At 46.0% G+C, this 13,764-nt stretch overlaps 1 protein-coding gene across 2 annotated transcripts in view; it reads right to left on the minus strand.

Moving 5' to 3' along the window:
- BSDC1 (BSD domain containing 1) overlaps positions 1-11,337 on the minus strand; it is a 36,376-nt gene extending 25,039 nt beyond the window's left edge. For both annotated transcript variants that reach the window (XM_023507766.1, XM_023507765.1), the window contains exons 1-4: positions 11,280-11,337; positions 10,962-11,022; positions 4,199-4,315; positions 1,784-1,951 (exon numbers count right to left, since the gene is read on the minus strand). In XM_023507766.1, the coding sequence (XP_023363534.1) occupies positions 1,784-1,951; positions 4,199-4,315; positions 10,962-11,022; positions 11,280-11,290 (357 nt within the window). In that variant the 5' untranslated portion in view covers positions 11,291-11,337. The remainder of the gene's footprint in view (positions 1-1,783; positions 1,952-4,198; positions 4,316-10,961; positions 11,023-11,279) is intronic.
- Positions 11,338-13,764: the final 2,427 nt, after the last annotated feature.

The following is a 13,764-nucleotide window of genomic DNA, read 5'->3' on the forward strand; positions in this document are numbered from 1 at the left end:
GCCTGTGGTCCCAGCTACTTGGGAGGCTGAGGCAGGAGACTCACTTGAGCCCAGGAGTTGGACATTGCTGTGAGCTGTGATGCCATGGCACTCTACCCAGGGGGATAGCTTGAGGCTCTGTTTTTTTTGTTTGTTTGTTTGTTTGCCATGTATTTCTTTTTTTTTATTATTTATTTATTTTGTAGAGACGGAGTTTCACTTTGTTGCCCTTGGTAGAGTGCGGTGGTGTCACACAGCTCACAGCAACCTCCAACTCCTGGGCCAAAGAGATTCTCTTGCCTCAGCTTCTGGGGTAGCTGGGACTACAGGCGCCTACCACAAGGCCTGAATTTTTGGTTGCAGTGCTGGGGCTGGGTTTGAACCCGCCACCCTCGGTATATGGGGCCGGTGCCCTACTCACTGAGCCACAGGCACCGCCCGAGGCTCTGTTTCAAAAAAAAAAAAAAATCATGGTGATTAGGAAAAATGCTAATAACTTTGCTATAAAATTCCCCCCGCACCCTGCCCTGGGTAGAGTGCCGTGGCATCACAACTCATAGCAACCTCAGACTCTTGAGACTCTTGGGCTCACTTGATTCTCTTGCCTCAGCCTCCCAAGTAGTTGGTACTACAGGTGCCTACCATAACGCCTGGCTATTTTTTGTTGCAGTGGTCACTGTTGTTTAGCTGGCCAGGGCTGGATTCGAACCCACCAGCCTCTGTGTATGTGGCTTATGCCCTAACCACTGTGCCATGGCTCTGAGCCATGCTATAATTTTTTTTTTTTTTAGAGACAGAGTCTCATTTTGTTGCCCTTGGTACAGTGCCGTGGTGTCACAGCTCACAGCAACCTCAAGTTCTTGGGCTTAGGCAATTCTCCTGCCTCAGCTTCCCAAGTAGCTACAACTACAGGTGCCTGCCACAACACCCAGCTACCTGGCTATTTTTTTGTTGCAGCTTGGCCGGGGCTGGGTCCAAACCTGCCACCCTCCGTATATGGGGAGCGCCCTACTCACTGAGCCACAGGCACCATCCTAAACTATAAATTTTTAAAAAATAGGTTATAAAAGGTTGGGTATGGTGGCTCACACCTGTAATCCCAGCACTCTGAGAGGCCAAGGCAGGTGGATTGTTTGAGCTCAGGAGTTCAATACCAGCCTGAGCAAGACCTAGTCTCTTAAAAAGAAATAGCCAGGCTTGGCACCTGTGGCTCAAGCAGTTAAGGTGCCAGTCACATACACCTGAGCTGGAGGGTTTGAATCCAGCCCAGGGCCCACCAAACAACAATGATGGCTACAACCAAAAAAATAGCCAGGTGTTGTGGCGGGTGGCTGCTGTCTCAGCTACTTGGGAGGTGGAGGCAGGAGAATCGCTGAGCCCAGGAGTTGGTGGTTGCTGTGAGCTGTGATGCCACAGCACTCTACCCAGGGCAACAGCTTGAGGCTCTGTCTCAAAAAAAAAAAAAGAAAAGAAAAAAAAAAAGAGAAGAAAAAAAGAAATAGCCAGGTATTATGGCGGGTACCTGTAGTCTCAGCAATTTGGGATGCTGAGGCAAGAGGATCACTGGAGCCCAAGAGTTTGAGGTTTCTGTGAGCTATGACGACGCCATGGCACTCTAGCCTGAGCAACAGAATAAGACCCTGTTTCAAACAAACAAAAAATTTATCTTCCTGCTTATCAGTATTCTCCAATCTTTGAATAGTTCTAAGTGCACATTTGTTTTCTGTGGCATTTTTGTGAGTACAGGTTGGAAACTAAGGCCCAGTGTTGTCAGGCCTCTGTAGGGAAGGTGGCCAGTGAATACCTTGGTGCCATCATAGGGCTCAGCTGTGCCAGAGGGCGTACCCATTAGGGTGATGACATCACAGTCGATTGTTTTGTCTGGTGAGGGTGCAAAGGTGTCTGAGATCACTCCTAGGAAGTCAGACAATCCCTTCTTCATTTTCTCCGTTGCTCCTGAGGAGCCTTCAGTCTGCAGAGAGAACCAACAGAGGAAGTAAGTGCTCTTAGGAGCAGGCTGCAATCTGGGATATGAGTGGTAAAACATCAGGGCAAAGGTTAATTTTGTGTGGGGAGCAGGGAAGGCCTCACAATCCTTCATCCCATCTCTGTGGCTGGAAAAGGAAAGGGAGGTAGTCAGGGCCCTCCATCAATGCCCCACGTAGAGATGCAGAAGGGAGCTGCAGTAAGCCTGTGTAGATCACACTAGTGATCCTTGATTGATTGTTTTCTGAAAATTTCAAGGCCAGTCAGGCTGATCAAATATTGCAGAAGATCAAAGCATAGACAATTCAGCAGAGAAGAGGAAGTATGGGTAGGGTGGTGGAAAAGGTACTATTTTTGGAGTCAGACATGGATATGAATCCCAGGTCTACCACTTGTTGGTTATAAGGCCTAAACTCTTTCTGAGGGAGTTTTCTGATCTGTAAAATGTGGATAAAGTATACATCCTTCATCAGGTTACTGTGAAGATGAAAAGATAAGACTTGGAACAATGCCTGGAACACAGGAAACATTTAATGAATAGCAGTACTGTAATATTAAAGTAATATTACAATTTCATTATCATCTTTGCTCAGGAAATAGAGTACTTTATCAGGGAAATATGGGCAGGATGTGAACAGACAGGTTTGCCTTGCTTGAGACGTAGGACCTGTCAAAGGTCAATGTAAGAATCTGAAAGAGGGAGGTGGGAAACCAGACTTCAGCCCTACTGGTCAGAATGCCTACCAGCATGTAGGGCTGAAGTGATGAGGGTCAGGGTCAGGCTCTAAAACTCTGTGGAAAACTATAATATTTACTCTTTAGTAAGTGCCCAGGCATTTCACATCCAGAACCTGGTACAGCCAATGTGGCTTACATTTATAGCAGTTCAGTACCATTACTACTTATCATTCACATTCATCAGTAGCTGTGGTTAGCAGGCAGGCAGTATTTTACAAGAGGATTCAACAAAATATGCTTGACTAAAAATATTCCAAAATTTGCCCAGGCCCAGTGGCTCAGGCCTGCAATCCCCAGCACTTTAGGAAACTAACTTGGGAAAATCCCTTGAGCAGAGGAGTTCCAGCCTGGGTAACAGAGCAATACCCTCTCTCTAAAAAATAGAAAAACATGCCCTCTAATCACAAAGTAATTAATCCAGCTAGTGATCACAAAAAGAAACTGCAATCTGTTCCAATACTACAGGAAAAACTGTAAAATAAACACTAGTACACTGAGTTTCACTGGAAACATCAGATTTACAGGGATATCTTGACCATACAGTTTTCCCTTTTCACACTGACTTTAGAATCTAACTCCTATTTCACCAGAGGATTCCACTATACATCTCTTATTAATAAAAACAAAACCAGTAAGAATATAAATTGGCATAATATTTCTGGAGAGAAGTTTTGTAGGCTAAATACTATACCCTATTATCTCTTCCAATACTTTAAAGAAAATATTATAGGTAAAGGTTTAACCATCAGGATGTTCACTGTAGTTCTGTGTATTAATACTGGAAAAAAACAGAAAAAGGAAGCTAGGAAGTGGTTAAATCCACTTAATGAAATGCCATGCCATGCCATTTATCGTGCTCTACAATGAGGTTACAATGATTATTAAGTCAGAAAGTAGGTTTTGTACAAACCATGGTATTCAGTTGTTCCCAGTTTTGAAAAACAAAGTATACAAAACAAAGGGCTATACCTTTGAAATATTAATAGTTATCTCTGAGAGATGGAATTAAGGGTATTTCGAGGTCTGTCTCTTTCTTCCTTTTTTGCTCTTTTTTTTTTTTTTTTTTATTGTTGAGGATTCGAAGAGGGTACACAGAACCAGGCTTTGCTCTTTTTTTTTTTTTAACTGACCTGTATTTTTCTAAATTGTCAGCAAGGAATAGTTTTGCTAACAGAAAACATTCGCTAAAACACTACCAAAGTGGGAAATAATTATTAACTTAGTATGTGAGGGCTGCCTGGAAAGTATCCAGCCATGTATGTGCCTGTTTTTCATGTCACATGGCTGAATACTTTCAGACAGCCCTCACATGCAGTTGCTTGCTTGCCAGACTCATTTCTTTCAAAATGAGAGGAATAATAATTATCCCCGTATTTTTCCCCCCAGAGGGATACATAATCACGCAATGGTAGAAAGGTTGGGAACCCCCACCAGGATCCCAAGGCAGGTCAGGCTGTAAGGGGGCAGTCACTTGGAGGGTGTGGGTAGTACTCACAGCCAGCTTCTCCTTGACCACACTGGCCGTGGCTGCTATTGTGCAGGCTGTGTCATGCTGCACCACCTGGGTAAACTCTGTCAGGTCCCTCTTCATGAACTCCAAGGCTTCAGAGGACTATGGGAAGAGAGAGAGGGATGCCAGGGCTAACTAGCCCCACCACCCCTTATTCCTGTTCCCTCTGCTTCTTCAGTACCAAAAGACACATGGAAATCTCAAGTGACACAGGGAGTCTGGGCTCACAAACAATGCTCACTTGTCCCAATTCCATGACCTGGGTTTACCTGACAGCAGAGAGCACAGGAGAACTCCTGCTACACTGAGCCTGGGGACTGAGTCTCAGCCCAGGCACTCACAAGTTAAATGGCTATGAGTCAGTCTCATCTAGTCCTCAGTTTTCTCCTATAAAATTAGGGAGGTAGCCTAGATCAGTGATTCTCAAACAGAAAAAAGAAGGGGCCACATACAGTCTGAAAATAAAACAAACTTTGAGGAATTTTGTTTTGAGAAAGAGTCTCACTCTGTCACCTTGGTTAGAGTGATGTGGTGTCATCAAAGCTCACAGCAACCTCAAACTCTTGGGCTCAAATGATCCTCGTGCCTCAGCCTCCCAAGTAGCTGGGACCACAGGAGCCCACAATGATGCCCAGTTACTTTGTTTTTCTATTTTTTAGTAGATATGGGGTCTTACCAGCTCAGGCTGGTCTAAACTCCTGAGCTTAAGCAATCCACTCACCTTGGCCTCCCACAGTGCTAGGATTACTAGTGTGAGCTACTGCACCTGGCCTTGGACGAACTGTTTGGTATGTTTCAAGTCACATTTGTTTGAAATTTCAAATAACATGAAGAAAAGGTATGTGTTTTTTTCCTCAAAATAAAGCATTTCTATTTTTTTTTTTTTGAGACGGAGCCTCAAGCTATCCCCCTGGGTAGAGTGCTATGGCCTCACAGCTCATAGCAACCTCCAACTCCTGGGCTCAAGCGAGTCTCCTGCCTCAGCCTCCCAAGTAGCTGGGACTACAGGCGCCCGCCACAGCACCGGCCATTTTTTGGTTGCAGCCATCATTGTTGTTTGGCGGGCTGGGGCTGGGGATTCGAACCCGCCACCTTAGGTGTATGTGGCTGGCGCCTTAGCCGATTGAGCCACAGGTGCCGAGCCACTTTACATTCTTCAATGATTACACACTATCCAAAGAGCAAGCAAGTATAAAATCGTGGCAGAGCATGGTGGGAAGGGAGGCTTCCTCCACTCTGGGAGGCTGGGGCTATAAGGAGGATCACTTAAGGTCAGGAGGTCAAGCCCAGCCTAAGCAAGAGCGAGACCCTGTCTTTACAAAAGACATAAGCCTGTAGTCACAGCTACTTGGGAGGCTGAGGCAGGAGGATCTTTTGGGCTTTCTTATTTTTTTTTTAGAGACAGAGTCTCACTTTATCACCCTTAATAGAGTGCCGTGGTGTCACACCTCACAGCAACCTCCAACTCTTGGGCTTAGGCGATTCTCTTACCTCAGCCTCCCAAGTAGATGGGACTACAGGCACCCGCCATAACACCCAGCTATTTTTTGTTGCAGTTTGGATGGGGCCGGGTTCGAACCCACCACCCTCAGTATATGAGGCTGTTGCCCTACCCACTGAAGCATAGGCGCTGCCTGTTTTTTGTTTTGATAGAGTCTCACTATATTGCCCTCAGTAGAGTGCCATGGCATCATAGCTCACAGCAACCTCAAACTCCTGGGCTTAAATGATTCTCCTGCCTCAGCCTCCCAAGTAGCTGGGACAACAGGTACCCACCACAACGTCCAGCCATTTTTGTTGTTGTTGTTGCAGTTGTCATTATTGTTCAGCTGGCCTGGGCTGGGTTTGAACCGGCCAGCCTCTGTGTATGTGGCTGACACCATATCCACAGAGCTTTGGGTGCTGCTCCAGACAGGAGGATCTCTAGGTAGGAGGATCTCTAGCCAGGAGTAGTTTGAGGTTGCAGTGAGCTATGGTAACACCACTGTACTCTAGTCTGTCTAGTCTGAGTGACAGAGCAAAATTCTGTCTCAAAAAAAAAAAGAAAACAAACCAGACTTTACTTTCATTTACATGGCTAAATAATCTGGTCTCTAGCAGACTCTCTACCACTGTGGCCCTTACTGAGTTCCAGTTGGTATTCCTCATGTTTCTCAAATGCCCTAGCATCTTCCATACCTGAGGGTATTTGAACACATTATTCCCCTTCCTGACACAGAGTTCTAACTCTTAGCCACAAACAAGTGAGCAAACACACAACAAATGAACCCTCTCACCTGGTTAACTCCTGTTTGTCCTTCAGACCTATGCTTACTTCCTAGAGAAGCTTCCCTGATGCCTCCTCAGGCTTCATTGGCTCTGCTGCTGTATTTGTTTTAACATTTATCATACTTTAGACTTATGATTACCTGCTCAATGTCTGTCTTCCTGGATAAACTTTGAGTTCCATGAACACAGAGCCCATGTGTTTTGTTCTCTGATGCTTCCCCAGTGTCTGCCTGGTGCACAGCAGGTGCTCAAAAAATGTTTGCTTGTTAGATTTACATGTGCCAAGACAATTTTAATTATATAACTATTTGTGTGACCACATGATGAACCATTGTTTTCCCCACTATATCGTAAGCTCTGAAGGGACAAATATGAACAGACATAGTGATTGCCCTCAAGATGGTCAGAGTGTATTGGGGAAAATACTCACATGATAGCACTGATGTACAAAGCCAGAGCAGTGGCCAATGTATTATGGAGAGATTAGGAAGATTTGGTGAAGGGATGTGAAGCCTGGACTGGGCCCAAATTAATGAACAAGAGTCAGCTAAGGAAGTATGGATATGGGGTTTACCGAAGCCTACAAGCATTTAGGTCCTGATGAACATAAATATGAAACAGAAGTGGTGGGAGATAAAGCTAGACAGTTTGGGCTCGGCACTGGTAGCACAGTGGTTACGGTGCCGGTGCCGGCAACATGCACCCAGCCTGGCTGGTTCGAAACTGGCCCAGGCCAGCTAAACAACGACAACTACAACAAAAATGGCGTTGTGGCAGCTGTCTGTAGTCCCAGCTACTTGGGAGGCTGAGGCAAGAGAATCACGTAAGCCCAAGAGTTTGAGATTGCTATGAGCTGTGATGCCACTGCACTCTACCGAGAGTGACATAGTGAGATTCTGTCTTAAAAAAAAAAAAAAGCTAGAGAGGTTGCTTAGGGTAACTGGGGAGGGCCTGGTCAGCTCTGTGGATGATCTGGAGCTACCAAAGGTTTACAGTGGATAAGACCTGATGAGATCTGCATTTTCAGTGACTGGCATGGAGGATAGGTCTAAGGGTGAGAAGGTAAGAAGAGAGAGATAGACCAAGCAGAAGGCAGTTACAATAATCCAGGCAAGAAAATAGAAGAATATGAATAAGGACATGCTAGTATAGATGGAGGGAATGAGACTGGTTCAAGAAATACTGGGCAAAAAAAAAAAAAGTGGATTGGCTCGGCGCCTATAGCTCAACCGGCTAAGGCGCCAGCCACGTACACCTAAGGTGGCGGGTTCGAATCCCCAGCCCGGACCCGCCAAACAACAATGACGGCTGCAACCAAAAAATAGCCGGGCGTTGTGGCGGGCGCCTGTGGTCCCAGCTACTTGGGAGGCGGAGGCAGGAGACTCGCTTGAGCCCAGGAGTTGGAGGTTGCTGTGAGCTGTAATGCCACGGCACTCTACCCAGGGGGACAGCTTGAGGCTCTGTCTCAAAAAAAAAAAAAAAAAAAAAAAAAAAAAGTGGATTTTGTGATTAAATAGATATATTGAGGGAAAGAAAAGATTAAAGAGCCACTGGCTGTTAAAATAGGTGACTGGGTAGATGCAGTGCTGCCAGTTAAATGAGAAAATACTGAAGGAAAAACAGATTTAGAGAGAAGATGGTGACAGTGACTTGGGGCACGAGATGACTGTGGGATATTGGAGATAGCTGTCCAGCAGGAGCTATTCTGAAACACTAAAGTTCAGGGAATAGGACTAGGAGTCACCCTAATGTAAAAGTGGAGAAGACCAGCTATGAAGAGTCTGGAAAGTGGACAGAGCAGTGAGCTGAGGACAAGAGTCCTTAGAACATTCCTGTAAGGGGCAGGCAGAGGAAGAGGAACTCATTTAACAATTCACAAAGTCTGGAGAAGTATATGGAGAATTGAGAGAGAATTATGTCACAAGAACCAACAGAACAGAGTTTCAAGGAAGAGGGAGTGATTACTAGTGTCAAATGCAGCAGAAAAGTTCAGGAAGATAAGGACTAAAAACCATACACTGGATTTGGCAAGTGGTAGGTGAAGCTGAGTGTGAACATAGATAAGCTTATAGATGGTGGCTGCAGGGGTGGGGAGGGAGTTAAGAAAGATCCTGCTTGTTGACCTCAAATTTCAAAAAGTAGGTGTGGTTATCTCGTAGAAATGAAAAGGATAAAATGGTTGAACAAGGGACTTGAGGGAAGAGTTAGGTTGTTGGGAAAGTTTCTGAAGTCAAGGGAAGGAAAAGCAAATTAGAGACTGAAAAGGCTTGTTGGAAAGTACTTGGACTCAGATGAGGTTGGGGAATCTGTGGTGGAGCCTAAGAGCAATGAGGCTTTCTCTATCAGTGTGTATATGCAAGCACTTGTTTGTGTACATAGGAGGATGAGATGGGAGGGGGTAAGGAGGAAGGCAGATTATAGCACCATCTCAGAGTTTTCTTTTTTTTTTTATTGCTTCAGGTTAATTGAGGGTACAAAGAATTAGGTTACAATGTTTGTATTTGTTAGGTAAAAGCCCCTCTTATAATTGTGTCCCCCCACCATCTCAGAGTTGTTTTCTCCAGGGCAATTTTTTTTTTTAAAGACAGTCTCACTCTGTTGCCTGGGCTAGAGTACAGTGGCATTATAATAGCTCACTGCAACCTCAAATTCTTGGACTCAAATGATTTTCCCTCTTCTTGCCTCAGCCTTCCAAGTATCTGGGACTGTAGGTGTGTATCAATCCATATGGATAACTTTTCTATTTTTTTTTTTTTTATAGAGATGGGGTCTTGCTATATTACTCCAGCTGGTCTTAAACTCCTGGCCTAACTCCGTCTCCCAAAGTGCTGGGATTACAGGTGTAAGCTACCATATCTGGCCCAGAGCAATGTATTCTAAGGGGTGCAAGGGAATTGATGGTGCTGGGAAGTGAGTGGTCCAGATGGAGTCAGAATGGGAGACAAGGCCAAAAAAAGTACCAAAAACCTGCCCCTTAAAAAGGAAGGAAAAACAAGCTGCTGGTGGCTTCTAAGAGGTTTCTGTGTTACCCTCAACACTTAAAAATAGTTAATATTATATAGTATTTATTTTTCTAAGCACTTTATATAATTTCATTAGTTAGGCATTGTCAATATTCTTATTTTACAGATAAGGAACTGAGGCCTAGAGAGGTTAAAAAAACTTGCCGCCCAAGTTCATAAAAAATTAGTAGCTATTAGTCTTCTCTTTCTGGAAAGGCAGAAACAACACATCCCCACCCGAGTTCAAACTGGGAATTCCCTAAGAACAAAAATGGAAGGCTGACCACCTATGTTTTTTAAAAAGTTATAGTAGGACCAACCTTGAGGAAAACATAAGAGGCCTTCATACAACATTTGCTTAATGAACGTCAGATTTTCCTTCCAGCAAATTGCTCAACAGAAAGCCATTACTTTGGGGTCTCTTCTATTAAACCTTAGAGTGAAATCCTCTCTTAGTTCTCATGAACAACATAAAGGCTCAGGGCACTTTCAGATTTGCTAGGCTGTTGCTGAGAGGCTGCCCAGTAGTACACAAGCCAGGGGAGAAATAAAAATTCTCTCAGAGTAAAGGACTGATTTAAGTTGAGGTCAGAAGCCTTCTGGAATCTGCCTTGATGCAGGACTTACCCTAGCTGCTTGAGTAAATAGTAATTAACTCTTTCCATGATTCGGCTCGGCTGGTTCTAACAAACTAGCATGGAATGAAACAGGAATATACAGTGGCATTGCCAACTGGCAGAGCCAAGCATCAGTCATCCCACAGGGATTGCTTAGCTGGCCATGGAAGGCCCTCCCATCTGTGGCATCAAATCTCTTTCTGTGCCCCTCTGCAAACCTCTCACTTAGAACTCATCAGGTATCAATGTGTATAGCTCATGCTCATCTCTGGCCTGGGTTCTTACTTTTCACTCTGTCTCTGCAGGGTTGACCTCACTGAGGCTCCTTTCCCATACATGCTTTTCCTGCCATGTTCTTGACCACCTAGACTATACCATGTGCCCAGTACTTTGCTTTCACAGCACCTACCACATTAATTAAACAGCTATTTGTTTGACTATTTGGTTAACAGCTGTCTCCCCACTAGACTATGAGCTTTGTAAAGGCCAAGATTGCATCTGTCTGCGTAAAGTCTGCATCCTCAGGACCTGTCAGAGAGTGCTGGTTGTCTCATGTAAGTTTTCCATTATTAGAATCCTTTTTCCTCAAGGTATCTAAAGTTCTCCCAAGAATAAATTGCTCCTTCCTATAGATTCCTACAAAAGGGTCGCTCCAGCCTTTAAAACTATCCTTATTTCACTGTGGCTAGGCTGCGGCGCGGTCTGTCTCTCCGTGCACTGGAAGGGACTAAAAGTAGGGCCCAATTCAGCCTCATTCTTCAGACCAAGCGCTCGAAAAAGTCGGGCGGGGCTGTTTGGACCAGGTTGCAATGAGGCGGCGCGGGGCCCTGCCTAAGGAAGAAGGGCGCTGGCCCGGCTTACCTTCTCTTTGACTGCCTGGTAGCTCTGCTGCAGCCAGCTCCGCCACCATCCCACGTCCTCCCTGTAGAAGACAGACACATCTGGGCCCCGCGGTGCAACTCTTGCCCGCCCAATGATCAGGTCTGTTTCCCCCTCAGACGTGCCCCGCAGGCCGAGGCTTCGCAGACCGCTTCCCAAACCCCTCTCACTGCGACTCCACTCCGCCCTTTCAACTCCATCCACGCCTGCGCTGACCTCCTGTTCCCTAGACCCTGGCCCAGCACCCCAACCCTGGGAGAATTCAGGCCCCAACGCCTGGAAGCGGAATGACGGGCTCACCCTTCCGCCATCTTGCCTCCCTGACATCACCACTATTTACTGACCTTTGACTTCCGACTCGGCACCGCCCCCTCAAGCACCGCCCCGGAGCTCACGGCCCAGTCCCCTCCCCGCTCCATCATTAGGCTACGCCTTCCTGAGCTTTGTCCAGTCTATGTTACGAATTCGCCCTTAAACTCCGCCCCTAAGCCCTCAGTCCAATCCTCATTCAGTCCTGTTCTCAGGCACCACCTTCAGCCACCTCTACTACTTATCAGTAGCTGCGGGCGTCTAATACGGTGGCCTTTGTTGGACATGATGGTCCATTAACTGCAGTGCTGAGAATTGGGAGCAGAAAGGAGGGCGGGGAGGGAGAGGGTTGGAGCTCGAAAGTCCGGATCCCAGAGTGCAGGGTTAAGACTGCCTCCTTAGTGAAACGTGAAACCAGCCGCCTTAGCGGCTGCTCAGTGTTTTGGGGGGCTGGTTCAGCAAACCCAGACAGTAGAGCTCTGGGCCAGAGTTTGGAGGAATGTGAAGAATTCGCAATTGACTTTGATGCAGCCTCTGGAGAGCTGCCAGGATATTGGAGAGACGGATGCACGTTCAGTTACCTCAACTTCAGCTGTTGGTGGTGGTTCAACGGAAAAATCCGAGGGCCGCGCGGGGGGGACGGGGGATTGAGTTCCATTGAGTTGGCAGGGAAGAGATTCCACAGCCCACACACTTTTGCCTTGCCTTCCTTTCTGCAAGGATGCACTTTAGCTAAGGCCAGCCCTTCCACTGTGCATTAGATCCCATCACTTCTTGTCTGCTTAAGGACGTAGATCTAGTAACACTCCTCCGCCCATTTCTTTTTCCTCTGATGACTGGATTATTCCTGTCATTATACATACTATTATTTCTCCCACCTTAAAAGCAGGCAAACAAAAAGCCAGTCTTCTCTCTCACACTATTTCACTATCTCCATTAAAGCAAAACTCCTAAGTTGCCTATACTCACTATCCAACTCCCCCCTCCCCCCATTCTCTCTTGAACTCACTGTAGTCAGGTTTTTGCTTCCCCATAATTCATTGAAATTGAAATAACTTTTGTTAAGGTGGCCAAGAGCAATGGCCAATATTCAGTATCTTTTTACTTGAACCATCAGCATCTTACTTGGCAAAGTTAACCATATCCTCCTCCTTAAAACACTTTCTTCTCTTGGCTTCCCATTCACCATGTCCTCTTGACTTTCCTCCTCCCCATTCACTGGCAACTCCTCAGTGTTCTTTGCTTTTTTTTTTTTTTAATCACCTTCTAGTTGCTGGAATGAGACATTCCTTGGGATAGGGCTTAGGCTGTGGTGCTCTCCTTTTCAATGTCTATAATCATCCCCAGATGTTAATCAAGTCTCATGACTTTAAATGCCATGCATGTACTGGCAACTCTCAAAATTTCTCCTCAACCCACACATCTCTCAACACCAGGCTCATTATGCCTATTTGGATGTGTAATAAGCATATTAAACTTACCATGTCCCAAAACAAACTCTGATGCATCCACTTCAACTTCCTGCAGGCTTCTGTACATCTGTAAAAGGTAACCTCATTCCTCCAGTTGCTCAAGTCAAAAATGTGAGAGTCATCCTTGATTTTTCACTGTCTTTCAAATTTCAAAGCTAATACTTCAGCAAATCCAATTGGCTCTGCCATTCAAGCACAACCAGAATCTAGTCACTTTTCATCACTTCCTCTGCTACTATATAGATACAAGCCAATATCATCACTCACCTGGTTGATTTTTTTTTTTTTGAGACAGAGCCTCAAGCTGTCGCCCTGGGTAGAGTGCTGTGGCATCACAGTTCACAGCAACCTCCAACTCCTGGGTTCAAGGGAGCCTCCTGCCTCCTCCTCCCAAGTAGCTGGAACTACAGGCGCCCACCACAATGCCTGGCTATTTTTTGGTTGCAGCCATCATGGTTTGGCGGGCCTGGGCTGGATTCGAACCCGCAAGCTCAGGTGTATGTGGCTGGCGCCTTAGCCGCTTGAGCCACAGGCACCGAGCCTGGTTGACTTTTTTTTTTTTTTTTTTTGAGATGGAGTCTCAAGCTGTTGCCCTGGGTAGACTGCCGTGGCATCACAGCTCACAGCAACCTCAAACTCTTGGGCTTAAGCGATTCTCTTGCCTCAGCCTCCCAAGTAGTTGGGACTATAGACACCTGCCACAACGCCTAGCTATTTTTGGTTGCAGTTGTCCTTGTTGATTTGTAGCCCCGGGCTGGGTTCGAACCCACCAACTCCCATGTATGTTGCTGGCGCCCTAGCTGCTTGAGCTACAGGCGCTGAGCTCACTTTTTTTTTTTTTTTTGAGACAGAATCTTACTATGCTGCCCTCAGTAGAGTGCCGTTGGGCTTAAGCAATTCTTTTGCCTCAGCCTCCAAGTAGCTGGGACTACAGGAGCCCGCCACAACGCTTGGGTATTTGTTGTTGTTGTCACTGTTGTTAGTGGGCCCAGGCCGAGTTCAAA

The sequence above is a fragment of the Otolemur garnettii genome, unplaced genomic scaffold (genome assembly GCF_000181295.1).
Source record: "Otolemur garnettii isolate 467f Iridium unplaced genomic scaffold, OtoGar3 scaffold00204, whole genome shotgun sequence".
In the NCBI taxonomy this organism is placed as follows: Eukaryota; Metazoa; Chordata; class Mammalia; order Primates; family Galagidae; genus Otolemur; species Otolemur garnettii.